Source organism: Topomyia yanbarensis, chromosome 3, assembly GCF_030247195.1.
Source record: "Topomyia yanbarensis strain Yona2022 chromosome 3, ASM3024719v1, whole genome shotgun sequence".
Taxonomy (NCBI): domain Eukaryota; kingdom Metazoa; phylum Arthropoda; class Insecta; order Diptera; family Culicidae; genus Topomyia; species Topomyia yanbarensis.
The window spans coordinates 152067244-152095011 of NC_080672.1; the positions used below are offsets into that span (position 1 = coordinate 152067244).

The window sequence follows — 27768 nt, forward strand, 5'->3', positions numbered from 1 at the left end:
CATAAATATATTTTCTTTCTCCCCTTTTCAACTATGCACAAACAAAACAATTTATCAAAAAATAACTATTAAACAGCGCCGGACAGTACGAACGGCCCATGTGAGTATCCTTTAATCCAAAGCCACCCCTAACATGTTTCAATGTTGTGTGTATGTGTTATTCGCTTGTTAAATTGTTGCTGTTGAATTATTGTGTACCCATATCATACTGCACGCCACGATTGCGTTACATGTCACACTATACGATTTTGTTTTCCATCATCTACGTACTCGGGCGATATCCGCTCAGTTGTGTGTTGCATCATTCCTATGTTTCAATTAATATTAGTCGCATTTTTTGTCAGTTGTGTTTTTGTTCTGCTGACATTTTCACCCTATGTTATGTTAACATCCTCGTCCTGCATTCTAAAAGCGTTAATAGTGCCTGCTATTTTCCACATGCAATGTTGAACGGTTGTTCGTTTATTTTTTCTCACAATCTACAGTTGACCGCTGGCTTAAATTAGTATGCACAGAGCACGTTTAGCTGTTTCCGCCAAAAAATGTGCCAGAGGGGATACGTGTTGCGGGAGATGAAAGCACGTATGGATATTTTAATAAAGTTTTGTTTTTATAATCTCCCGCAATCTACTAATAGACAGCTCGCAGCGAAGCAAAAGGTTGAAGTGAAACACATTCAAAATGTTAACGTTGCTGCATGTGTTGTGTATTTATGTGTGTATGGGTTTGTGTTTTCAAAGAAAAAGTTTGCGGGATAAAAATGAAATCTGCACGTGCTTGATCATAAATCATGACGCGGTTGTTCTAATCCATTAAAATATATTACCAAATTCCCGTACTATTGGGATGCCACATTTATCGATTGGTACGAAAATTCAGGCAAACCTTTTATATTTTAATTATTAGTGTGTCATACTATCTCGTACGTTGTTGCGCACACATGATCATATTTGGGAGAAGTCTTTCAACACATAACATCAAATATCAAGCTTTTTCTTTAATGAACTTGTTTCTCTTAAAATGCAAAGTTAAAGCAAAAAGCATACTTTTTATGTTGGGTCCTTAAGTTTCATTGGAAAACTTTAAGTTTCCTTATCTAATAGTCTAAATGTTAATGTCTTTTATAGAGTTTTAATTAATTTTCTCAAAATAACCAATTATGAATATATAACAATTATTATTATACCTAAGACAAGTTTAAAGATACACGATGCGTTCTTCAACGTCATATTATCATCTATTCTCATTTCTTTGTAATAAAATTATTAAACTTTGTCTGTTGTAGACTTGGAATAACTTAAAAGACTCTAAATTATCAAGTCGGATTTTTTCTCGGTTTTCGAATGAATCTGTAAAACAAAGTATATTTTGTTGAGTTTTTATAACATTTTTAAGGACACATAATTATATATGAGAATAGTCATACATTTCCGCAAACGTGCTACTAATGAAATGAATAAGGGAGCGTCTACCTTATTGTTTACACGTAATTAAACTAAGCTTCCAGCGTTGCATTGCGGAGCACTTTTTTCATCATATTTAACCGCTAATTATTTAATAAAAGTTGTTTATGAAATATTAAGTAGGTATTCATACCAATCCGAACCATATTAAAACCCCAACAGTTTGATAGCCACCATTGCCGGCCGCCGCCATCTCCATCGTTCACAGGTAAGGATAAAGGATAGAGTAGACGAAAAGTGTTTCATCTGCTTAACCCACCGACACTCGCGCGAATGGCTCCCCGAATGAGCAGCCGCTGGTGCTAAAAGAAGATTTCGCTAGAGTTTCCGAATGTGTTGCACAAAATACAACGGCGCAAGCGCCAGAGGGTTAACGGTAGGACGGCGATTCATCAGACTTTTCCATGAGTGTCGCGGAATTGGAGATTTACACGCAGAAAAATATATTGTAGATATAACAATATTTTGGCTCAAACTCAATAAGGGACTATCCATAAATGACGTAGCATTATATGGGGGAGGGGAGAGTTTTGTATTTTGTGATGATGTGTGACGACAGGGGGTAGGGGGTCATGTTATGCTACGTAGCTTTTTTAAAGGGGAATAGGGGTTGACCTGATGTCACGACAATCTTACCAGTTTCATCTAACTAACATCGTTTTTGATTTTTTTTTAATTTTTTACGGGGACAACGAGGGGGGTGAGGGTTACCGTCAAGCTACGTAATTATCAGGTTATATCAACTTTTTCAAAAGCATCATTCCAAACGGTCAATTGTTTTTTCACCAACTATTTTGAATCGTGATTATCTAGTTCTTGTTTTAGAGTTTTGGAAAGCTTTTATGTGAAAAACCGGTGCCAAAGCTGAACACAATTTTTATACACATACTAATAAGCGTTTAATTCTTACACATGGTTTTTTGAACCTTAAGCGTTTGAAATTACGCTTCAAGTAGAAGGGATTCGCTCCAAATGATGCAACTTGTAACAGGAGCGGATCCAGAAAAAAATCGAGAGGGTCGCGAAATTTTGATTTTTGGAATGAACATTGTACAATAAGTTATACAGTTCCGACCCGTTTTTATAAACTCCCGGTTTTATGCACTCCCGTTTTCATGCACCCCCGATTTTATTAACTTTTCATACTCGATTTACATCAAAACCTCATTTAATGAAAATCAGTTAATAATTATGAATTTTCATATAAACCGTCTGAAAAAATACATTTAATTTATACATAAAACTTCAATCTTAATATGGTTGAATTTAGTGCAATTTTTTTGAAAACATGATTCATTTTTTGATCGGCGATGGACAAATTTCCAACATCGCAAAAATACCTGCAACCCCAATGACCATTTGAGGATTAGAAATAAATGTCAACCGGTAATACCTGAGATGCGGCATATCAAACAGCAATGTATTGTTCACTGAGTACCCCTCTTTACTACCTGGGCCATGCCTACTAGAAATCACAGCTAACCGGGCTGCGGTTTATAATTTTGACAGGTTAAATGTAAAATTCTATGTAAGGACAAAAGCATGCGAACCAGCGTTGTTTACATCAATTGAGAAATTAAGATTTTTTGTGTGTGTGTTCTCCTTTGAATCATTTGCGTTATTCGAAATATAAAAATCTCTAACTGGATGAGCGGGGAATGGGAAGAATCCCAGGTGAGCGGCCTGAATGTTATGGTATAAACCATCAACGCTATAACCGTCACAAAAATGGATTTCTCCAAGCATTAATTATCGAATATCAACAGCATTTGAAATAAATTTGAATTGAGGGTTGTTTTCTATTTCAATGATAAGAAATAAGCGATGCTTACTTTTTCGCCATTGAGTCAATTAGCATACTCAGTATGAGGAATCGTTAAACATGTACTACAATTGTTCACTATTTCGGAGATAACTACCAACCAACTAACGACGCCTTTCACTAATGAGGGAATCGACAAGTATTCACAAAAATGCCATTAAAGTATTAGTAAGGCTTTGATACCAAACATTGCCAAATGACGGCAATGCAATGGGAAACCACAAATGGAACGTGAATGCGCTGATTACTATACTACAAATAAAAATAAATAGGGCTAGTTTGTTTGAAGAAGCATATTCCTAAAAATCTGGAAACATCTATATAAACATATATCTTTGTTAAGTGAAAAAAGTGGTGTGCCACAATTATACGTTCACTTTAATTTTTTCAGAATAACTTTTTTTCTATTCAAACAAACTGCATCAAATTTTCTGAATTTGTTTTAAAGCGTAATCGTCGATGTTTCTTGAAATTTGGAAACCCTGGTGCGGTTTGTTCGTTTGTTATGGCAGTTTCAGTGAAAAAGTGGTGCCATACATTCAAACGTTCACAATAAAAAACCACTATTTTTTCCAAAAATGCCTTATTCAAATAATTTTCAAATCCAGCGGGCTTTTTCTGCTCCCAAATAAAACAAATAATTCTATTCTATTCTATTCTAACCCTTACACAGCCAGTATTGAAAAGCATCCTGGAAAACACTGCAGTTATTCTGTATTGTTTTTCTTGTCAATATTAATATTTGAAGCATATTTTCATATGTCGCAAATATTAAAACGGCCAGGCCTACTGTGCAGAGTTGGGTTTGGAGATATTTCAAAATTAGACGGCAATTAAATTATTCATTCAATGAATAATGTAATTAACGTATTGTTTTGAATCTTAAAGGAGGAAGAAACGAGGACAACCGTACCGACCGTTTCAGTTTAAAGGGGGTACGGTAGTTAAAGGGGATAATCGTTGGGAGTGACTTGGCTAAGAAGGTTAATGCCACTTCTTTGGTCCTTTGGGATGGGACAGAGGTATTTACACCTTGCCCTGGCTAATAAGCCTAGGTTAAAGCGCCTTTACTCGCTATGAACCTGTTGGATAAAAATTGTTAGTAAAAAGTAAGAAAGAACATTATAAGATAAAATGTACAGCTTCTAAGAAATATTGATTCGCAACAGCTGATTATCATGATTGAGAGATTTTAAAAATTTCAAATACTGCACAATCACAATCTGCCAATGTTGGACTAACAGACGCCTTTCTCTAGCGTTACCGTAATTATATAAGTTTAGAGAACGTAGACAACAACCCATGGATTTCAATTAGGTTTTACACTAACCGACACAACCCCACAAAATGAGCCAGATGAACTTCGTTAGACAATTCTCAATGGCCCGTTTACATGAGAGTTACGTGAGTTCAAATGTAACAAATGAGCAACCGTTGCACTCGCACTCACGCAGTCGACAAAGCAAACATATTACCGAGAATTGTCAAACATCAACTTCATTCATCATAAGTTCATCAGTGTCGTCATCTTGTAGAACTTAATACGCAATCCTAACAGCGATGCCATGAAAAATATCGTTAACATGATTAACTGTTAAAAGTACAAAATCTGAAACACTTCATGTCATATTTACATAAGTTAGTGTCCAATCATACTTACGGTTATAATAAATTATATTGGATGTCCTTCACCGTATATTTTGCTAGTCCAAAATGGTTCTCTCTTCATGTGGTAGCTCGTTTTCCGATTATCGAAATTTTTTCTTCATCATATCTTTCACACATACTTTTCACCAGACTTCCAATTTGAGGCCATTTATATCCTCTTTGACGATAATTGATACAAAGTAAATTTGCCACTTTTCACACACAAAACGAACCCACAAATTATGGTATTTATTTAAACACAAGCAACGATAACCGAAATAATAAAATTTTACGGAATAATTTCGAAGAAAAATACTCCCAAATAAAACAAATAGTAACAAAAACTACATTTAGTAGTCAATCGAAATTCTGCCGTTTTCGAATACCAGTTTCATTCGTTTCAGCATTGAATAATTAAGATTTTTAAACATTTTTACATTGATTTTGTCTCACGCTGACTTGATTGCTTTCCTGAGTTCTCCAACTGATGAATACTGCTTAGCGTTGTCATAAACATGGCGAACCATCATCTCCCAAATATTTTCAATTGGGTTGAGGTCCGGCGAAATAGCAGGCCATTCAAGTACCGGAACCTTGGCTAACCAATTCTTAGTCGACTTGCTGGAATGTATCGACGCGTTGTCATGTTGAAACGTCAACTGAGTTGATCGAAAACGTCGAAAATATGGCTTGAGATATTTTTCAAATACTAGTTGGTAATCCCCGCTTTTCATTTTTGTAGTAATAAATTCCAATCCATCTTTCCCAAAACCGAAATAAGCTGCCCATACCATCATGGATCCGCCACCAAAGTTTCATGCGTTACAAAAAACGAGGCCCGTGTCGAAGGTCACGCCAGTACTCGATATGTTGTCTAAAATGATTTAGTTTTAATAATTTCACAGAGAATCTAAATTTATTTCAGCGAACGTTTGCACGTAAGACACCACTTTTTCGCTAAAACTGTCAAAACAAATGAACACGACGCCTCAGTGTTGCCAAATTTCGAGAAACATCGTTATTTTAACTTCGTGAAAATCTCCGTAAATTTGGTGCAGCTTATTTGAACAGATTTTTTTTAGAAAAATAGGGTAAACGTATAACTGTGTGATAGATTTTTCGCTTCAGCTGCAATAACAAACGAACAAAACGCACCAGTGTTTCCAAATTCCGATAAACATCGTTGATTAAGTTTTAAAACAAACCCTGAAAATTCGGTGCAATTTGCTTGAATGAAAAACAAGTTATTCTGCAAGAAATAAAGTGAACGTACAATTATGGGACACCACTTTTTTACTTAAACTGCCATAACAAACGAACAAAACACACCAAGGTTTCCAAATTCCGAGAAACATCGGCAATTAAGCACTTAAACATACCCTAAAAATTTAATGCATTTTGTTTGGATGGAAAAAAGTTATTCTGAAAAAATAGGGTGAACGTATTAATGTGGGACACACTGTATAAAGAGGTGTACGAAATAGTTTACTGATTCTTTGTTGTGTGGAAGAATAGTAATTTTATAGCTTCAATTAAAAGTTATTCTATTTCTAGTGCGGACCGTTGCATAATGTAGGGTGAAAATGGACTCTTTACCCTACATGCACAACAGATATAAAAAGCAATAAAACAAACGATAAGATGCTAAAAGCGAAACAAAAATAAAACATTCTCCACTGCCCACCGGCTCGCAGCTCAGAGCTGGCACACTCAGCAAGAACACGAACACGAGTGAGTTCTTCTAGCTTCGAGCTCGTGTTCTCCGCAAAGCACAAGTGCTTAAAGTTTTGACAAACTGGTCAGTACACTGTTTGACAAATAGACAAATAATCGCTTTGACAAACACGAATGAAAAATTTGGCAAACTGTGTTTGATCAAAAATTTGAAGAGCCAGTACACAGCAGTTCAAATTTATTTCACGAAAGATGTCAAATATTTGACGTTATTACAAACAGTGTACTGGTAGCTTTAGAAGATGACCAGCACACGTTCTCGTTTAAAGCGGATCACCCTTTTTATAACAACATACTCGAACTTGCTTGTACACTGCATAGCTCGCGATCTAGGTAATAACAGCCACGCGATCGTATTCTGTTCTGGGACATCACTGCATACATAGGCCAGGGCTGCTAAAATCGAAATCAAATGCCTATTTCTGCTTGTATTTACCGAAATCATTCATTAACATTCAAACTGACTGAAATTTCATGCAGAATCGAATGCTTGAGTGCAGAGAAAACATAAATTCCTTCGTCAACCAAAGCATTTATTTGTTATTATGTGGACAGTTTGAAGGAAGAAGTTAACATCTACATTTTCGAGCATAAGTGAACTGCGTAATCTATATCTGGTGCACTTTTTTTCAATAATCCCCCTCAGAGCTAGCATAGAAACAAAATTCAGTTTGCTTCTGAATCCGAACATATACCAACCTGAATGCGCTGTTTCTGGAGAACGAATGACGAGGGAAACGAACCAACCATTGCATTCATCGCGCCGGACATGAATCGAATTCCTTTCAGGTTCACGCAGGCATGTCAATTTTTTGATCTCTTTGCATAGGTGTTAATGTATTTTTGAAATTGTTTTGCCTGATAGAGCAATAGAGGATAATTATAGTGTAATTCTTTACGGAATATCGTTTCATCTACAGTAATACAAAGCTAATAAATGTTTTATATTAATATGAATAAACTAACCCGAATTTTTATTGGCTAATTACGGTGGATGAGTTTGGACGTTTGTAAAGGAATATTGGTTTCAGTGGCCTAACAGAATGGCAGAATTTTCAAAGTACGGCAATAGAATGATTCCCAAAATATTCACCGAGATATTCTTAAAATAATGTAATAACATAATATCAGTATTTGGGGCTGTTTTAGATATTTTACTTGCCATCTTGCCTTAAATCAGATTTAATCGCGTATTAAATTTAATTGGAAAATGAAAATATATACATCGACAATGAATCGTTTCAGTGTTGTCAACATTATTAACGAACAATCGAAAAACATTAAACATATCGGTGGACTGGTTTTTCGTATCACGACAAACAAAGTTTTGGAAAAAAATACCATTCCGAGATAATCGAATTTAAAGTTTCAACTTGCCACTACTCTTGGTGAAAATGTTGTAGCTTTCAATTTGTTGATCGAATCTGCATGGCAATTTAAAAAAAATGTCCAGAAGTTTCTTTTTCAGATAGAGCAATACTTTTTTCTATTTTTTCAAAAACAAAATTAAAAATAGATCGTAAAAAAGCAACGATAAGGTAAAACTTTGCGATATTGAAGTATAAGCCTCAAAATAATTAACAACAGACGATCACAACACAGTGCAAAATTAATATAGACATCGAAGGTTTCGACAAAATTGTTGATATTTCCGCTATTTAATCCCGAGTAGAAGAACTAAAACACCCGAATATTAAATTCAGGTATTCCATACCAACAACTTAATATCACATTGTGGTGTTAATAAGCTCTACATAAGAGGTAAAATACCAAAACAATAACATAAACATGTTCTACGAATACCTAGTTGATAATCAAAAGAGCTATAATACCGAAATATTAATTAATCTATTTTTCAAACTTTATATAACTAAATTTACTAAATGTATTCAATAATAATAAAATAGTTTACTCAGGTATTTATGCCAGAGAAAGCAATATAGTAAGGTGTTGATTTGGTAGTAAAAATCATGCCATACATGATACTAAAATACGATATTATAGGTACGTATTGGGTAAACATATGAAATAAATAATGAACGCCACGGTGTGTAACCAGGAAAAGGTATGCTCGAGTTATCGGCCAGCCGTTTCTTTCTAATCGAGGTTCTGTGCATTTCGGTACGCAGTAATGGCCGAGGGTAAAATACATGAGATAGTTTATACTAGTTAGTACTAAGAGATCAGGTACATACATATAGTATACAGAATCGAAATTTTACGACTTTTTTGTATCATTCCAATCTTCCGATCTCTTCGGATTAATAACTTAGCATAGTTGACCGCACATGAGTTTCCCGTGATTGATCAAAGCCTGTTGAAATTGCGTATTTTTCCAATTGTATGATACTTGGGAGTAGTACATCATACTCAACGTGCAACCTAAAGAGACTAAGATTATAATATGATCAATAACATTGATGGCGACGCCCATGTATGTCAATTTTGGGATGGGAAGGAATGTTAGTTCAACTCTTTTGACAACTGAGGAATTCTCTGCATCATTCACAAGTGTCGCTGGAGAGGATTAGTGTTAGTAGGTAGGGAAATGAATCAGGATATATCTTGGTAGATATTGTGATTTAACTAATTACTAGCAAGCTTTGTTTTTTCATTTTTAATCAAAGTTTACAGGTTTGCGACCACCAGTAGAAATATGAATGCCGTTCGAATACGTATTTCGATAATTATTGTACCTCCGGGCGATAGATAAAAGGATAAAGCCATAGATTTTGTAAAATGTACACACGAGACACAGACTCCGAGTTACCCAAGGCATCAGGCCATAAGAAAATATGAATGAGGTATCTATTCATCTACTTTTGCGACGAGAAAAAAAATAATATATACTCCGAACAGTCGGCTATCTAAAATGAGTTATTAATGTAAACGCGTGCTTGATTTTATGATCGATAGACATTTGCACGTAACAAGTAATCCTATTGCATGTTGTTCTTCCGATGTCTTCGGATTATTGGTCAAAAACTGCAAAAATCATGATTTTTTGTAAGTTTTGGATTACCGGAGTCATAATCCGGAAACGAAACAAATGTATGCCCCAATCTTAATGTCCAAGTGATAGCGTTGCGAATGACATGAATCCGTACATCTGTAACCAAAAAAAAAAACTTTACCTGGAGTAGTTTCTAGGTGGCCACACGACATTATTTTGCTCATCCGTAGGCTTCCAAAAACAAAATCTTTGAATTTGAATTCGTATGAATTTTAGACTGTTCTACTCTCGTCAGAGCACAATCTATATTCTAGTTTCCATAGATTCTTTCCAGTGACATTAGCGGTTTACAGGAAATAAAATTGCTTTTCAGCACGATCCCCGCGTGCCAAGCAATATTTCCTAAAATCGGCTCGATTTAAAAATAACTACAAAAAACTCCTAAAACCTTTGGTTATTCATAATTGTCAATAATATCCATACCAGAACGTCCAGAATTTGTTTATATAAAGGATTCGTCGAACCCAGTAAAAGTTCTATCGTTCTATCGAAAGATGGAAACAATTACCAAACCAATTAACCAATTCATATAAATGCCCTCAATTCAGTAACCTTTTCCTTCCTATGCTTCATCTGCAGCAAGCCTAATTCTGATCAATTATTTAAATTTATAACGCAAAATCTAGTTCTCTGAAGGAAGCGTGTTTAACACACAATTTCTTCCGATGGCTTATAACGTTTAACATTTGAGTCGATTGAAAAGAAAAACAAACACTTTTCCAGCTATACCTGATGAAAGTCATCCAATTGAGTGCACCACACAAGCCACACATAACAATCAGCGGCTGGAGAAATCATTCGCTTTGTTTCGCGGTTATTGCAATTTGCACAGCAAGAAAATTAAGTTGTTTTCGCTTCCGTGACCCGTTAACCACAGGAATGAAATCGATATTATCGCAGCTTTCCAGCTCTGAAATGCTGACCCTCCACCACCTTGGGTACGTGCATCAGGTGGCTAGAGTGGCTTGAAATTAGTGCAATTTTAATGGATGTTGTAGCTCTTGACTTTGGATCCAAAAATCAGAACAACCCTATCTGCAGCCTATCCAATCTAGCTAGCAAGGTACAGCGTTATCAGTTCGTAGCATTCCCAGCAACATAGACCATTGAAAAAATCTCAAGCATTCCCTCTACAAGCAAGGTTAAAGTCATGGAAAACCGAACCCAATAATATTCACATTCTATCTCGTGTAACAACCCGCGCACTTGGGGTGCTGTAAAAAGGTCAGATCGGGAAGCAAATCCATGACGTCGGAGTTGAGTGGCACCGTGTAACACTTTCCCACTTCAACTTGCGCTTCGGTCCTCTCCAACATCGTCGTCATTGTCGTCGTCAGCAGTGGTGCAATTAATTTTAACATGGCTTCGAATTGACGAAGCAATTTCCTGCTGTGCTGATATGGTCCACTGATTGACTGGTGTTGTCGGGTTCTCTTGAGGATAGAATGTGGCGTGTGAAACCAGCTGGACCCATTGGTTTCGAAATAGAAAGAGCAACTGGACCTCGTGGTCTCAGAGCGCTGTATTGTGATATACTTGGCAGAGGTGATCTTTCACAGTGTAATTTGATTAGTCGCCGATTGTCGATAGAGGATGGATTGATATCAATCCGATGGTACCATTAAATTTGAAAGTTGATATATTCGATTATGTTTGATATGTTGAGATACGATTTGAAATATTTCTTTTCAGTCAGTAAACATACAAACATTCAATTAATTCAATTGTAGCCAACAGATTAATCGGTCCATGAGAGTACTATTCAACTTAAATTTGAGCATGCAATGAGTAAAGAAAAAGAGAGTATGTGAAATTGTATATTCTAATGAAAATGGGCACATTTCAATACTTCAAAATACGCTCATTACGCATTGCGCATCATTCATTTGTTCACCCACAAAACTGAGATGGTATCTCTGCATAGTGCTTCAAAACACCGTTTTCGTGCTCAAAATTGATAGCGTCTGAACCGATGATTTTAAAAGTATACAGCAAAAAAATCTTGTATCTTTACGTCTTACCAGATGCACATAAAAGGAGCGTACCAATTCACAAAAATTAACATTTAATTAGGGGACGGTGGGGAGTTGTGAACCATGGGGAGTTGTGAACACCGTCAATTCCCGCTAAGCTATAAATGATAAAAATGTGGTAACTACTGTTAAATGTTTCTACTGTCATTACGTCACTTTCTAATTAACAAATGTTGCATTAACTCATGTTCTTCATTGTCAGGTAACTAGCGGCTAAATATACCAAACAAAAAGTTTTTTTACTCAATTGTATTTGTAGTATGTAGAGTCCCGTTATGTAGCTGATTTCAAAGTAAATTAGTGCAAACCATTCCTTGGCCAATTGGCTTTCATTGACAAAAAAAATGGGTGAACCTTTAGTGTGTCGATGAAGATACGTTTTTTCGAAGATATGTTAAGTGGGGAGTTGTGAACCACCATTAGTAGGGAGTTGTGAACCGTGCAATTTCAGTGGGTTATAGTATTTTTTCAAATAGAACAATATCATAATACGAAAATCAGTGATGAATCATACATATTATGATATGTTCAATTTTATGCGAAGAACAGGATGCTGCCACAATTTTAATTTCCGCGAATTCAAGTGGCTTGGCGCAAATCATGCTGTTACGGACTCATTGCGAATCAGATCACTTTTCCATCTCATCTCATATTCCATAGCCCTAATAAAAATAAATCACAAAAATATTCCATCTCTTTTACTTTTGGCGATGGTTCACAACTCCCCACCAAACTAAAAAATGCCGATTCCACGCATGTCACGCATTCAAACAAGACAATGATTTTTTTGAATTGCTTCAGCCTGTGGATGTATTAAGGTGTCCTTAATAAATACCAGGCCTAACATTGAAAATCGACCAATATTTATGGTAGTTATGCCCCGAAAACAAAACTATGTTTACAATTCCCCACCGTCCCCTACATGTAAAAATGTGTGTTGTTCGACTTTTCCTAGGTCATTCAGTCTGAGTTTTACATCCAAAGAGTCACAATATTTAATGTCATAGCATGTAAAAGCCTATTATCAGACAAAAAAATACCTCGCTATGTTGTTTACGTTAAATGTAATTTTCATTTTTTCTAAGAGTGTACCGTTTATTCAGAGAATTTCTATTCCTATCAGTACATACGGTTCAATGAATAAGTGCATCTGGATCATTCTACATCAGATTTACAACCAAAATTCCAAGTCCTTCCAAAATTCTTTTTTGAAAACTCAAGTAGGAGTTAGGCATTTTTTACATAGATTGTGTATGCAAATAAATCGGATAAGTAGTTTTTGAATGGAAGTTAACACCGCAAATCGTGTTTTTTTTTCCAGGGACGTTCTACAAAAAGCTTCATTGCCGCATAAAAAATACAGAATGGTATCGAATTTATGCAGTATAATGTACAAAAGTTTTAAGCAGTTCGCTTCACCCAAATTTCTAAAAAAATCGTGTTTTTTGTACGTTGATAATAATTTTTTCGCAAGAATTTTTTTTTTCTAAAATTCAATATCCTTGAGACTATTTTCCAAATTTACATAGAGATGCGAGTAGTAGGTCGAGAGTTACAGAATTTCAAAACGCGCCTCGTCTACCAAGGATAGTGGTAACGTGAAATTTTAAACCCGATTATTTCGAAATTGTTCCGTGATCACGATTGCCGAGAAACTATTCACCAAATCTTCTTCAGTTTTGTTTTCAATTGTTCGTATTAATTTTGAGCACGTAAGCGGCATTTTAAAACATTGTGGCGTTGTAGCAACACGAACGGGCGTCCATAGCAATTAGTTTCAATACAGTGAAACAGTGAAGAGCTACGTCCAATATCCACTCATCACCGCATAGTAGGACCAATCTGAAAAAGGTGGGACAAAATCTAGTTGAAGCCTTAGATGGTATTTAAGAACCAGCATTTCTTCGTAGGATATGTTCACAATATTATTTTGCAACTTTCGTTTGACTAAAGTAGAGTACCTGAGTAATTTGTTGCAGAGATTTTTCGAGTCATCGGAAAAGTTGTAGAATATTATGTTTTGGATAACTGTAAAAAATATCATATGAATATGAATCAATTAAGGTTCTAGAATGGAAAAGTCGAAAAACTTATTTTTATGTTATATTTACAAAAAAACAACCTCGAAAATTAGTCTGATGTCTGTGGTATCTTCGACGAAGTTATTAAAACATAACATCCTACAACTTTGCCGAAGACATATACTCTCAATTTTTTTTGATGAGCATTTTTTGCTCGGGTACGGGTACAAGTGCTTTAGTCCAATCATTTTTTTTAATTACTAATTTGCAGAATAATATTGTTAATATATCCTACGAAGAAATGCTGGCTCTAAAATGACACCCAAGGCCTATAATAGGTTTTGTCCCACCTTTTTGGATTACTTGATTACCCACTGTGCACTGTTGATGTGCAATCAATTGGCGAAATCAATCTATTACCTCAGTCATCGAATTGTATATAAATCCGGACTTCGAAATCAAATTTATCTGCTAATGTTGTTGACCATACGCACAAAAACCAAATCCACTTACTGTGAAATTGTGCACGACGCCTGCTACCATTGCATTGCCAACCAAACCGAAGTCCGGGTGTTAATTCTATAATGAATGCCTAAATGTACCTACAAACTCAAAAATGGAAAATTTACCGACGTTGTACGACTAGCAACATGCATTTAGTGCGTTCCAGTCTGTTGAGCGTATAATTACCGCACGTGCTTTCGGTTAAAATTCAAGCTACATAAAAGCACTCTTGTCCCTGGACTTGGAAGGAAATGTTGCGCGATATGTTCTGTTTGACTCTGCTGTTGTTCGGTCTAATTAGAAGATAGCAAAAAAAAATTAATTAGGGTACGGAACAATATTACCTGTTATAAATACTTTCTGTTAAGGAGGTCCTCTACAAATAACGATTTTTTACCTTTTCTTGAGGATGGTTTCCAGGAGGATCATTAATGCCAATTGGATGAAACTTTTTGGGTTCGAATCATTTAATATTGAACGTTTAACATGAATTTTCGTTTGATGTAATTTGACCTCTATTTGGCCTAGAACCTCTCAAAAATCTAAGGTCAAACGGTTGGCAGGGTTCCGGAAATGTTATTCATCTAAAAAAAGATATTTCAAAAATAGTTTATTTTTGTAGCCCCTTGTCTGTCATCTGATACCCTGTTCTTCGGAAATTCGAAAATTGGGCAAAATGGTTGAGTTTTACTTTACTCTTAACCAAAACAAAAAAAATCCAGTTAAATTTATATTCTGGCTCATTATTGATGTGTCGAATTAAATAAAAATTCAAAACAAAGTTACAAAATTATTAGAATAAATTAAATTGAGTCAAATTAATCAATTTGATGAAATGTATGAAAAATGACTGAACAGTGTTAATAATATTAATAAAATGTACACACCTAGAAAAAATCGTGTAAATTTACGTCTCCTGACTCTGACATATACGAGCATCAAAAATGACTGAGTTTTACGTTTGATTTTAATTTTACATGGCGTTGAATTTCGCAAATCACGTAATTTTACTCCGCATATAGCGTTCATTCTGACTGGCAGTAAGCGTAATTTTATGTCATTGATCATGTAAAGTATATGTTTTATATAAACTTGAACGGAACACGGTGATGTTCCGTCATTTCATGAATTGCGGTTTGTTAAATTGTGTCATGTTTGCAATTATGTCAACGATGAAATTCATATTTTTTGGTGTGTATGAACTGGAAAAAATGAAGGTAAAATAAAATAAAATGAATAGAATGAATAAAATGAACTCAACGAATGACATGAAATAAATGAATAATATGAACTAAGTGAATTATAAGAAATAAATTAAATAAATTAAATAATTGACATAAATGAAATAAATGAATCATTTATTAAATAAATTAATGGAGTGAGCTTTCATTGATGCTGTTAATCGTCGACAGGTTTTCAGTGGTGATATTCTGACTTCTTTTTGTCAGTTTTTATGGTAAAGAGAAACAAGTCTCTCTTTGCCGTTAGACATGCTGGAAAACTTGAGTGATTCGTAGTAATATTGCCTAAGCTCGACTCCTGCCAGCAGAAGACAAAAGATTTGTCCGCAAGATTTTAGGCCTGTTTCTAATGACCCTGCCACTTCTAGTTTTGCGATCTGTATATTTCACATCCTTGCTCTCACTTAAGCACTATGGCTCTAAAATTTTAATAACTTTTCCCACTTAGTAATCTCTAACTAATCGAATGTCATTAAAAAGTAAAAAAGAAAGTGTGACTACACAAGCCCAAATAAAAAAAAGAAAAAGTGAATTAAAATATTTAAATAAATTAAAATAATTGAATGAATTAAATGAGTAAAGTAAACGAATTAAATGAATTAAAATAATGTGTACGAATTGTCTCAACCTACTTGATTAAGCCGGTTTTCTAACAGCTTTCAATCGAAAGCTTATCGTCACTAAAAACTTATGCGAAATATGAACACATACCAATACATGGCTTTTCTCTCATATTTCTATGTATCGTTGTCAATAGGGTTCGCAGTACCGACCCTTTTTGGGGAGAACCGGTACTACGGTACTGAAGCCCTCAGTACCAGTAAAGTACCGGTACTCGAATATTTTTTTAAAAAATTCGAAAAAAGCTTCAAACTGAAATTGAATGCTCAAACTGATGATCTTATTCTCAGATGATTGATTTGTGCTGATCAAAAAACATGTTTATTGTTTTTAATTGCTTCGGAATGGCAAGACTTATTTAATAGAAGATATTTTTCGTATAGGGCAACTCCTTTATTTCGAAATATAGGCCACTTTGAAATCAATAACTGCTAAGTGGTGCGACTTTCGTCAATTTGAACAGATGGTAAATGTATGAAACCCTATTAACAACAGTAAATCAAAGCGAGAATGTCAGTAAATCCGAGCAGGTTAATCGCATTTCCTCTCTTGCTTATCTGAAAATTGGTTCTGACCTTTATGTCGTTTTCCTACTATTCTCTAATGCATATCAAGGTTCCTTGCTTTCCTGTAAACTATGGAGTTTTGCTGAATTTTCCGATCACCAATAATTACAAATCGCCCCATTTGAAGCAGTTCACCAAGTTTAAAACTGTTAGCTGCTAAATCGCTGTTCGTTCTTTTATAGATAAAGGTTTAAGAGAAAACCAAATGCAGACATGACTTAGACCGTAGTCTTATTACGCGCCACCCAGTGAATAATGGAAACCAATCAGAATATCGCTAATAAAACTTTAACTTCTAGAATTATTATGATGATGGCCCCACCTCATTCCCACACAAAGGTGTTATCTTGAAGATTTATCTAGAAGGCAAATTAATATAATTAAACGTTATCTTGCAGACCGATATTTTGAAACAGATCCCCCTGCAGAATTAACATATTTGTCATAAAAAATTGTATAGTACCGAAAATACCGGTACTGCATTTGTTCAGTACCGGTATTACGGTACCAAAAATGGGTCGGTATTCCCGGGATATTCGGTACCGGTATTACCGGTACCACAACCCTAGTTGTCAAGCTGTACGAAAATTAAACCATGAAATCGTTTTATTCCGTAGACTAAATGGTCGGTGTTAAGTCAGACCGGACTAAGTGACATTGTATTGATTTCGAGAAAAAAGAGTTTAAAGCTTGAGTCGTAGCATCCTTTACATTATAATTTGAAATTAATTTTTGACATAATTCTTGCTTATATAACAACAACATATTGTAACATATTTCCAAACAGCTAAAAGTCTAATGTAGCTGAAGAAGCGCTATTATTATCTCTTTTTATAAAGTTTTGCGATTGGTTTGGTCTGACTTAACACCGACCAAATCGATATCGTCGTGTGCCTCACAAAATCATCTGAAATCACCATGAATCAGGTTTCTTGGGCACACCCAATGTTCTGTCTATTTCCATTACACTCCTCCGAGTCGCCCTAGGTTCGCTCTAATGTTTACAACATTCATACAAAAGTGACAGTTCCGAGCGAACCTAGAGCAACTCTGATCTAAAAACAAAATCAGCATTAGCTGCATACCTACTTAAGAAGATACGGGGAACCCACGCAATCTCCATAGGTATTACGGATTTTTTGTTAATAGGGAATGAAGCGGGTGGGATTTTGGGGTATAAGGTTTTGGTGTGTATTTGGTACAATCAAAATGTCAAAATATGAGCAGTAATGATACAGTATGTAGAAAAATAAAAGACACCCCTTTATCGTCCCAATATTTTTATAGAAATAAAAGGTATGTTGTTTTGTGTGATAAGTATATTTTTTGTAGGTTGGATGACAATTTTAGAGCAAATGAACAGAAAACTAAATGAATTTCTTGTAGTAGTAAAGAGTGGTAGTCGAGTAGTGGTAATGACTCAAAAAAAGAAAAGAACGGGGGTGGCTTCAATTATTTTACATAGGGTTATGAACCCATTTTTGCCATGTTTCCAATGTCACCCTACCCATTTGAAGCCGTTGGTTAGAGTAGTGTCTGTCATCTTTGTTCAACGCATTGAGTCCAATGGTGGCGCAACGATAGGGGTCAATATATTCTGATTCCTGAACAATAGGGGCACTCGATTCGAGTTTTTGTTGCGCTCAAACACCAGAATTTCATTGTTTTCTGCGCGTTTGTGTTATTATACTGGTTCTTAATAACGAAGCAAAGCTGTTGTTCTCAATTTTTAGGCATTCCATTGATTGTAGGCCGAGAAACTAATGAATTAGTGAGGCACCCTGCCTACTATGGTGAAAATAGGCACTTTACCCTGCTGTATATTAAAACGATCTTACCTAATGCAAATTCTCCTTCACATATTCGAAAATGACCCAGAGGCTTTCATTCGATTTTTCCGACCGGTAATGCGCAAGTATTAAACAAGACGATGATTCCGTTTGTTGGTGGGTATTTTTTGCTGCAACCAAGTCGAGGACAACGACTGACGATTTCAGTTCTCTACTATGATCATATTTCTTTAACTACATCACTCAATGTCAATTTTCTGGCTGCAATATTTTTTTTTTCGGGAGAAAACAGGACAGACGGAATACTTATATACTTCGATTCTTTATAGACTGTGTGTAGAATCAAATCTTGAACAATTATGAGCAAAACTTGCATAATTATTACTATACCTATTCAATACGGTAGCCAAAACAAAAAAGCTTCTTAGGATCTAATCATCTACGGATAAAAAAGCAACTTATATTGGGAGTTAATTAATCTTCATTCGGGCATACAACCTACCAACTTACCGTCAGCATGAATATAAAGGATCTGGCTCCTTTTTTGCTACTAATCTGCATGATAGATTGATAAACCTTTTATGTATAATTGTTGTTTCAATTATATCTAGCAGAACGCAAAGTAAGCAAATTACTTAATTCAGTTACTAACATGATTCGCACCATCCATGAACGAATGCTCATAAAATCAGCACATCACAATTTATCGCGCTTCACCGCTGAAGTTGGAAATTTCAATAACGTAAATTTTAATCCACATTTCTCTTTCTCGTTCTCGTTTTAAAAACAATTACATCATCATTATCACCAACAACAACGAAAACAAAACCAACAACTGTACCGTTTTCGGCTGATAGGTGCGATCTACGTGGTGGACGAGTTGGACTACGAGCAGAAGCAAAGTTATGAACTTTTGATTAGAGCAACGGATAGCGTTTCCGGTGTATCGGCGGAAGTGCCAGTATCGGTGTTGGTACAGGACGTCAACGACTGTCCACCGGAGATCGAGCAGGACAGCTATAATATCACCGTTTCTGAGCGCGCCCAGTTCGGTACGGCAATACTGAAGGTTCAGGCGAAGGACAACGACACCGGTAAGTTAGCGAAAGTGAAATACAATGGTTACCAATTAATAAAGTACTAGCTTCTTCATCGAATTTTATTGTAATGGAGACGCAAATACTTTGTTGCTCTACTTCCATGGAAATGCTATTGCAGGATAGAGACAAGATGTTTTTGATATTAACGTAGGACTGGAATTAACACTTCGATATAGTTCTACTGGGATTTTTTTTTTAATTTTGCCTTAGCCATATCGGCAAAAACTTCATAATTCAAACAAGAGTTATTCTGCTATTGTTTTAGCATGTTAATGTGCCATATTGTGACTACATTACTTAAAATGTTCACTATTATTTCAAATTATTCCCTTCGACGTTAACCACTACGTCTTGTAAATGCAAAAATTAAATAGCTTGGCTTATATTCGTATGAAAATAGCATGTATTATTATAACAACATATATTGTTGAAAGTGTTTTTCTTGTTTAAAAATATAGCGCGTTATTGTAGTGCTCCCAATTACTATATTATTTCAGTTGTTCAGTTGTTCGATGATTCAGTATTGGAATAAATCAAGGCTATAGTTACACATTTAATAAACAACTTTCCGAGTTAAGATTTCATCGCTCAATGTTTATTATGTCCTGCAGATTTTGGCACGGATAGTCGCTGATGTTCGCATCACATTTCGTTACGACAAAAATATATTTACGAAAGAGCAAAAAACTAAATAGGCGGATCAAATATACCCGAAAATAGCTTCTATTAGCAGCCAAAGTATTGCTCAAATGGTTACTGTCGATTCCGAGATAATATATCGCTACGTCAAACTTCCGCTTTATGAAAAACATCTGAGTATGAATGAACCAAAGCAAATCAAATAAGTGCCTAACTAAGCGCATAATGCGGTGGCGCATGGTCCAGGAATCAAACGGTGAATTTAAGAAGAGGTTCGCAATATTTCAAGACTTTTCTTCATAAATCGATAGAAGTTCTCTGTTCGAATTCTTTTCTTTTTCCTTATGCCGATCAACGACAGGTTCCAATTCAAGCTGTGAACAGCTTAGTGCTATGGCTATACATGTGAATGTCCATTATCAGCAATTAGAAACGGTTTGAGCTCATCCCTTTGTTTCGGTCGTTTCTGTTGAAGAGTCGCGTATAATCGTTTTGCTTCCGTGCAATTGAAAGGCGGCACTAAATATAAAATACTTCCGCTGCTCCCCTTCCACTATGCTGTCTATATGTGACAGGTATTGAAAATGTGAATTTCACAATCGAGAGAACCATTTTCGGAATCTGCGATGGCTTCTATTTGGTCGCCTGTCGATTATTTTACTGGCATTTTCACTTAATTACTTTTTCCATTGTTAATTTATCAACTCTGTTTCAAATGGCTGAAATGAAGATTGTAGTTTACATCATCATTTGGAATCTGTTCCATTTGTATTTATTATTAATATATACTTTGCTATACCTTTAAATACTTTTTGTGATTATGGATGGTACAAAAAATTATAGAATCAAAAATAATTTAAGAATGATAACTTCGGCTGATTGAGCGTGTTCTTTTGCCTACAGGAATAAACCAAATCATAACATACGCACTGCAAACGGACTCCAAGAATACCTCTGAATACTTCCACATGGATCCAACGGATGGTGTCATCTATCTGAAGAAATCGTTAGACCACGAAACGCTCAGCAATCATCACTTCACGGTAATCGCTAGTGACAAGGGCGTACCGAGTCTCAGCTCGACCGCACACGTTTGGGTGTCAGTGATGGACATGAACGACAATCCGCCAAAATTTGAGCAACCCTCGTACACCTGCGTACTATCAGAACATGCTACTCGGGGACAATTTGTAACGGTGGTGTCGGCTTCCGACCCAGATTACATTGACCACGATCGGCTCACGTACAGCATTGCTCAAGGAAACGAACTGCAGACGTACGACATTAACCCGGTCAGCGGGATCATCACCCTGGTAAATATGCAGAACTTTGCGGAGAAACATGTCACTATTTTGAATGTGTCAGTCACCGACGGAGTGTACACCAGTTTCACACGGGTCAAAATTTCGATTCTGCCGGCAAATTTGCACAATCCCACCTTCGAGCACGTATTCTACGATGTCAAGGTGAATGAGAATCAACTGGCTGGGCGATTGGTGACTACGGTAAGTTGATAAAATTAAGGGGTTACACACCCGTATTACCTTTCCTATATTAAGAAAGACTATCCAAGACCGTGAGGGCCGAGTGTCAAATAACCTTCGACCATGTGTGTATGTATGTATGTGTGCATGTGTGTATGTGTCATTTAAACCTATATAAGTTTTTCAGAGATGGTTGAACCAATTTGCACCAACTTAGTTTCAAATGAACAGTATCACGCTTCCATAAGCTAATATTGAATATTTAGTTGATATGACTTCCGGTTCCGCTGATACGGCTTGAAGAATGCGGCCACACTGCAAATTCCCATACAAACTGACACCACCATGATGTTCAAATGATGCATATTCATATTAAAATGGATGCAACATTACTTGGATTCGCGAGTCTAGATCACGCATGACCAATCAAAGTAGTTGACTACATTGGCCACTTATAACGGTTCTTGATACCCTAGGGGACTTTCCAAGTTCCTAAGTTAATACCACATCTATTTCTCCTATAATCCTTAACGTATTTTTACAAACTTTATTTCAAATGAAAGGTACAATATTCCTATTGACTGCTATTGAACTTCATTCAGATCTGACTTTTTGTTACGGAGTTAACGGTTGGTTACTGCTTCCATAGGAATTCGCCATAAAACAGATAAAAAATACATTCTTAGAACTCCTAGCACCTACATACAATACTACATTCACTAACTTGATGAACTACGTGTCGACGGTGAAATACTCGAAACAAAAAATATAATCTTTAATTACATTCCTTGTTTTCACGTGAGTCTTTGTTTTTTCCTTTCTTAAGGATTTTTATGAACGTGTCCACTGGAAAACAGACAGAGAAAGAATGACCGGAACGGTGAGGTGACATATCTTTTCTCGGTGTTTCCAATAAAAAGGTGAATATTCACAGTTTCTTCATTCTCATCGTTCCGGTCATTCTTTCTCTGTCTGTTTTCCAGTGAACACGTTCAAAATAATCTTTAATTGGCATAATCAGCATTAGTTCAATGTTGTCTTTTCTGCTAATTTTTTCGTGCTGTGGTTGGTATGTGAGAGGATGTGGGGGGGGGAGTATTGAAAATCAGGAATAGCAGAATCGATGTTGCTAATCGCGAGAAATTAAATCAAATCCAAACTCATGTAAAAAAATAAATAGCCATTAGAGCCAGTCTTAAGCCACCTGGACTCACACGGAAAGCAAGGAGAGTCTAGCAAAAGTCTACGTTTGTCTACGAGGGGGAGGGTAATTTTTTGAACAATATAACAATGCGACGTTGTTGTTTCTTGTGTATATTAAAATATATTTTTGATCTCATGAAAAAATCCTACGAAAAACGCAAAATGACAGTTCTAAAGACGATCTCCCGAAATTACTCTTTGCGGAAGATTTCGACTGAAAATTCTGTAGTAGTGAATTATCACTTGAGACCCCATTAGGTAGCAGACATGCATGGGCCATTAAATGCATGAACCAATAAAAGTTCAAAAATAGTTAAAATTAAGCATTAAAACCACCATGTTAACAAGAAAAAGTCAAATTTTTAACAATAAGTGGATTGATTTTTTAATTTTTTTAATTAATTTTGGTGGTTCAAGCAGTAGTGTAGTTAAATTTCTACAACAAAGTGTTTACTCGAGTTATAAGTTCACCATATAAGGGAGGATGCCTCACTAATTAAATCATTACTCGGCCTATAATCAATGGAATGCATAAAAATTGGCATCAACAATTTTGTTTCGTTGTTAAGGGGGGCGTCTGGTGTAAAGTGCTCAAACCGAAGGTTATTTTGGTTTACGATTATGAATGGAAGGTAAGAATGGTTCTTTTTTGTGATGTACCAAAAAAAAGCGGCGAAATGCTCGTGTTTAAGTGGACAGAAAGCTCAAATCGATTACCTCTATTGTTGCTCTACCATTTTACTCAATGCGTTGAACAAAGATGGCAGACGCTGCTCTAACCAACCAACAGCTTCAAATGGGTAGGGTGATAATATAAACACGGCGAGAATAAGCTCATTACGCTACTATTCGGATTTAAGCTTTGATACTTTGTGATAATGCTCTCAGGTGATATGACTTTTATTACAGGAAGAGCTCGACCGACGAAAAATGGTTTGCACATTTGAATGATTTTAGCTCTTGGACACTTGCTTTTCATGCAGATAATCCTGTTATTTATTGATCTTCATTAAAACATTGCATACTCATTTGGTATCGTAGTATGGTCTTATAGTGAATACCAATCAATTTGTAATTTACGAGAAATATTCCACAACATTACGCTGGTATCAAACACCGAAACGAACCGAACAAGGAACGAAAACAAACCGTGGGGCAACAACAGAGAAAATAATTCAGTAACACTAATTGAAATTTCCATTTCCCGTCGAAACAAAAGTGCCCCGGTTGCAACACTTCCTGCGTGCCGTGACAGAGTTATAATTACTCCACACTCTCGAACAATCACATACTATTTGAACCCGGCGCCCGCCATGTACTAACCAACAAATTACCACCCGGAATCGAAAACCGAGCGGCGGTAACACCATTATCGTTTGTTTTTTTACCGGCCCAGTGCAGCCTTCCACCTAGGTATGCATTGAGGTTAAACGCATACAAAACCAATTTTGTCTGTGTTTCGTTTTTTGGCCAGATCTGGCAAGCTTGTATGCACTGTGACCAAACCTTCAACAGTGGCAACGATGGCACCAATCAACGTACCTGCGTGCTGAAAATTAAATTTTACTACGATGCATAAATTAGTCCTGGCAGTTGAATTTCCCTGATTTGGCAGACGGCAACGTTCTAACGAGCAAGGAAAGCAACTGCTAAAAAAGTTTCCAACGGTTCTTTCGAAAAGAGTAACAGAAACAACATAATAAAAACATCATAGGTAAATAAATACCTATTAGGAAAGAAAAAATGTGAGATTTACAAGAAACTACTAAAACTGTAATTATTACGCCGTAGTAGGATTTAACTTGATGCACATTAATGCGCCATCCAACTCGATTCACAACTCTCTAACCATGTTCGCATGCTACATCTGGTCTATACATTTTATTCGCTCCGTTCCACTTTTCGTGTCTCATACACGAGACGAACATCAGCTTCACGGGACAGCCTCCGACGTTTCAAAAGCATGTCTCGTTAGGCACACTTGCTTAGTTTAGCTTAGCTTAGCTTAGTTGCCCGCCCGTAAGTTTCCCGTGATTGATCAAAGCCTGTTGAAATTGCATATTGAACCAATTGTATGATACTTGGGAGTAGTACATCATACTCAACGTGCAACCTAAAGAGTCTTAGATTATAGTATGATCAATAACGTAGATTGCCACGCCCATGCAGGTCAATTTTGGGATGGGAAGGAATGTTAGTTCAACACTTGTGACTATTATGACCGAGGAATTCTATGCATCATCTACAAGCGTCGCAGGATAGGATTGGTGTTAGTATGTAGGGAAATAAATGAGTATATATGTTGGTAAATATTGTGATTTGGCTTAGTACTCGCGCGCTTTGTCTTTTCATTTTAGATCAGAGTTTTCAGGTGTGTGACCTTCAGTAGAAATATGAATGCCGTGCGAATAGGCATTTTAATAACTGTTCTTCCGCGGGGCGTTACATAAAACGAAAAGCCGCGTGGAATATGTTAGAGGTATCTATTTATATCTATAGACAGTATGGTCTTAGCAATATGTACTAAAGTCGCTCGCGATCAATTTCCGATAATTTGAAACGAGCAATTTGAACTCCGAACAGCCGGCCATCGGGAGTATTGTTTCTTATTAAAACTTCAACGATCATTTCCAAACTTTGCAGTACAAAGCAAGCGTACAAAAAGTATAAAAAATATCCCAAATGAATTTGAAGAAAAAGCACTGCGAAATATTTATGACACGTTGGCATCTCCACTCTCCCTATCAGACACGTTTCCTTAATGGGGTTAAATGCCGAATTGCAAACGACATGTTTATTATCCATCTATTGGCGGCCCAGAAGAAGAATGGATGGGAGAAGATCAATACTGGAAAAGACCGACTGCCATATGAGCGGCTCAAACTCGAATGAGTGAGGCAGGGTACTGCTCTGAATGATTTTCAAGAAAGGATCACGAGTGCGATTTTACGAAGTTTTAGCTTCCGATGGCCCTGTATTTCCTGACAGTGAAGTTCTGGAGTGTTGAAATGTTTACTGTTTCAAGAAGCTAAAGTAGTACAAAGCTAGTGTCAGACCTTCACGAGACCTCAAGAACTCACTTTTGGAGGTATTCATCAATGAAAATTTGTCGGTAGACTGTTCCAGATTTAATACAAGAAACTGGCTTATTTTGACACATCTACAGCTCGCTTGGCCAACAAAAAACATTTTGCTGCATCGATTTTGTTGGCTATTTTCGGCAAATTTTAGACTTAGAGGAACGAAAACAAATGCAATTGAAAGACGGATAGGTATTCTAGAGTGCATCAATTATAAACTTAGAACGGAAAACTAGGACTAGGCATGCTCATATGGACATGATTGAAATGAACTGTGAAGAATCCTTTGCCTTCTGCTAAGTAGGAGTTAGGCGTTGCACCCAAGTCTACCGCATGGTCATTGATAGAACATAACTCGTCATCATGTTTCACTGCCGACACTGGCAAAAGGGACTCCACAAATCCTCGCCAAGAACGCCTATCAATGACCAAGAAAAAGGTTCTCATACTTTGCAGACATACATACATTTGAGGACTATTTTTGCTCTGAAAATATGAGCGCCAACTTGCCCCGCGTGCGTCATCACCATCTTACCCCGACCGCAAATTTTATAAAGAAGGATTCACAAAATTACTTTCTTTTGTGAATATGCATAATATCTATAGGGAGACTGATAGCTCTTTTCACGCGCTGTCGAAAAATATATCGGGGAATAATTGGAAATTCACCTTAAATAACGCAAAATGTTGAAAATAAAGAAAATTTTCCATAATACGCTCGAAAACACAATATCGCCCAAATTTTCTACAAAAATGTTTTACAAAAAAACACATTGGATGATGTGTTTCACATTACTTGAGGTACACAGCGAGTGGCAGCACTATATGTCTAATAGAAACGAAGAAAAGAGAATTCCGCCAACTTATCCCAACCGCCAACTAGCCCCAGGCTCCTATAGTTTCTCCAATAGAGTTGCGATATATGCACATCCGATCCTTTTTATTTCGTTAAGCTCTATCGAGTCTGGAAATGTGATATTAAGATCTCTCTCAAACGGTTTGATTTACAACAAAAGTAATCTTTAAAGAAATCCTTTGATATAAAAAGGACTGAAGGAGATTCCAAGGACGAAAACATCGAGTTTTTATTACTCACACAAAGCGAAAATATCATTATTATTACTTTTATTACTTAAATCAGTAGTTAAATAATCAAAGAATATCCCAAACAAATTTTCGAACCCAAGGTTTATTAGGCATCACGGTGTGTATATAAAATGACCTTACTACAAAAAAATAAGCATCGCTGAATCTTTCGCTATTCGATAGCAGACCTTTTTACCTTTAATTTAAGACTTGTTTGAAAATAATCCACCGAGGGTCGACGAAAATTTTTATTTTTTCAATTCAATGAGGGCAGCTAACTATTACCAAAATCAGAAGGGGCCAAAATAATCAATCATGCCATATCGGTGTTAGGTCAGACCGGACTAAGTGACAAAATATTGATTTCGAGAAAAACGAGTTTAAAATTTGAATCGCAGCATCCTTTACATTATGATTGGAAATTAATTTTTGCAATAATTCTTGTTTATTGATACATATTTCAAATCTGGCAAGTGTCGAATGTAGCTGACGAAATTCTTTATCCAATGCTATAAATATCTCATTTTTTTATGTTTTGCGACTTAGTTCGGTCTGACTTAACACCGACCATATGATAACATGATTGAATATATTTGAATATATATTCCTTGTTTTGACGTGAGTTTTTTTTCCTTTTTCAAGGGTTTTTAGGAACGTGTCCACCAGGCTTGTTATTTGCTCACACAATGAGCCACAAAGAGCGAAATACACCGATTAAAAA

The 27768-nt window shown here is 36.1% G+C and overlaps 1 protein-coding gene across 13 annotated transcripts in view; it reads left to right on the forward strand.

Annotated features, from left to right (window-relative positions):
- Positions 1-27768, forward strand: part of LOC131688555 (fat-like cadherin-related tumor suppressor homolog) — a 690234-nt gene that overhangs the window by 638094 nt on the left and 24372 nt on the right. For 11 of the 13 annotated variants that reach the window (XM_058972873.1, XM_058972872.1, XM_058972882.1 and 8 more), the window contains 3 exons: positions 77-100; positions 19313-19549; positions 21098-21699. In XM_058972873.1, the coding sequence (XP_058828856.1) occupies positions 77-100; positions 19313-19549; positions 21098-21699 (863 nt within the window). The remainder of the gene's footprint in view (positions 1-76; positions 101-19312; positions 19550-21097; positions 21700-27768) is intronic. The other 2 variants (XM_058972883.1, XM_058972885.1) reach the window with 1 other exon arrangement.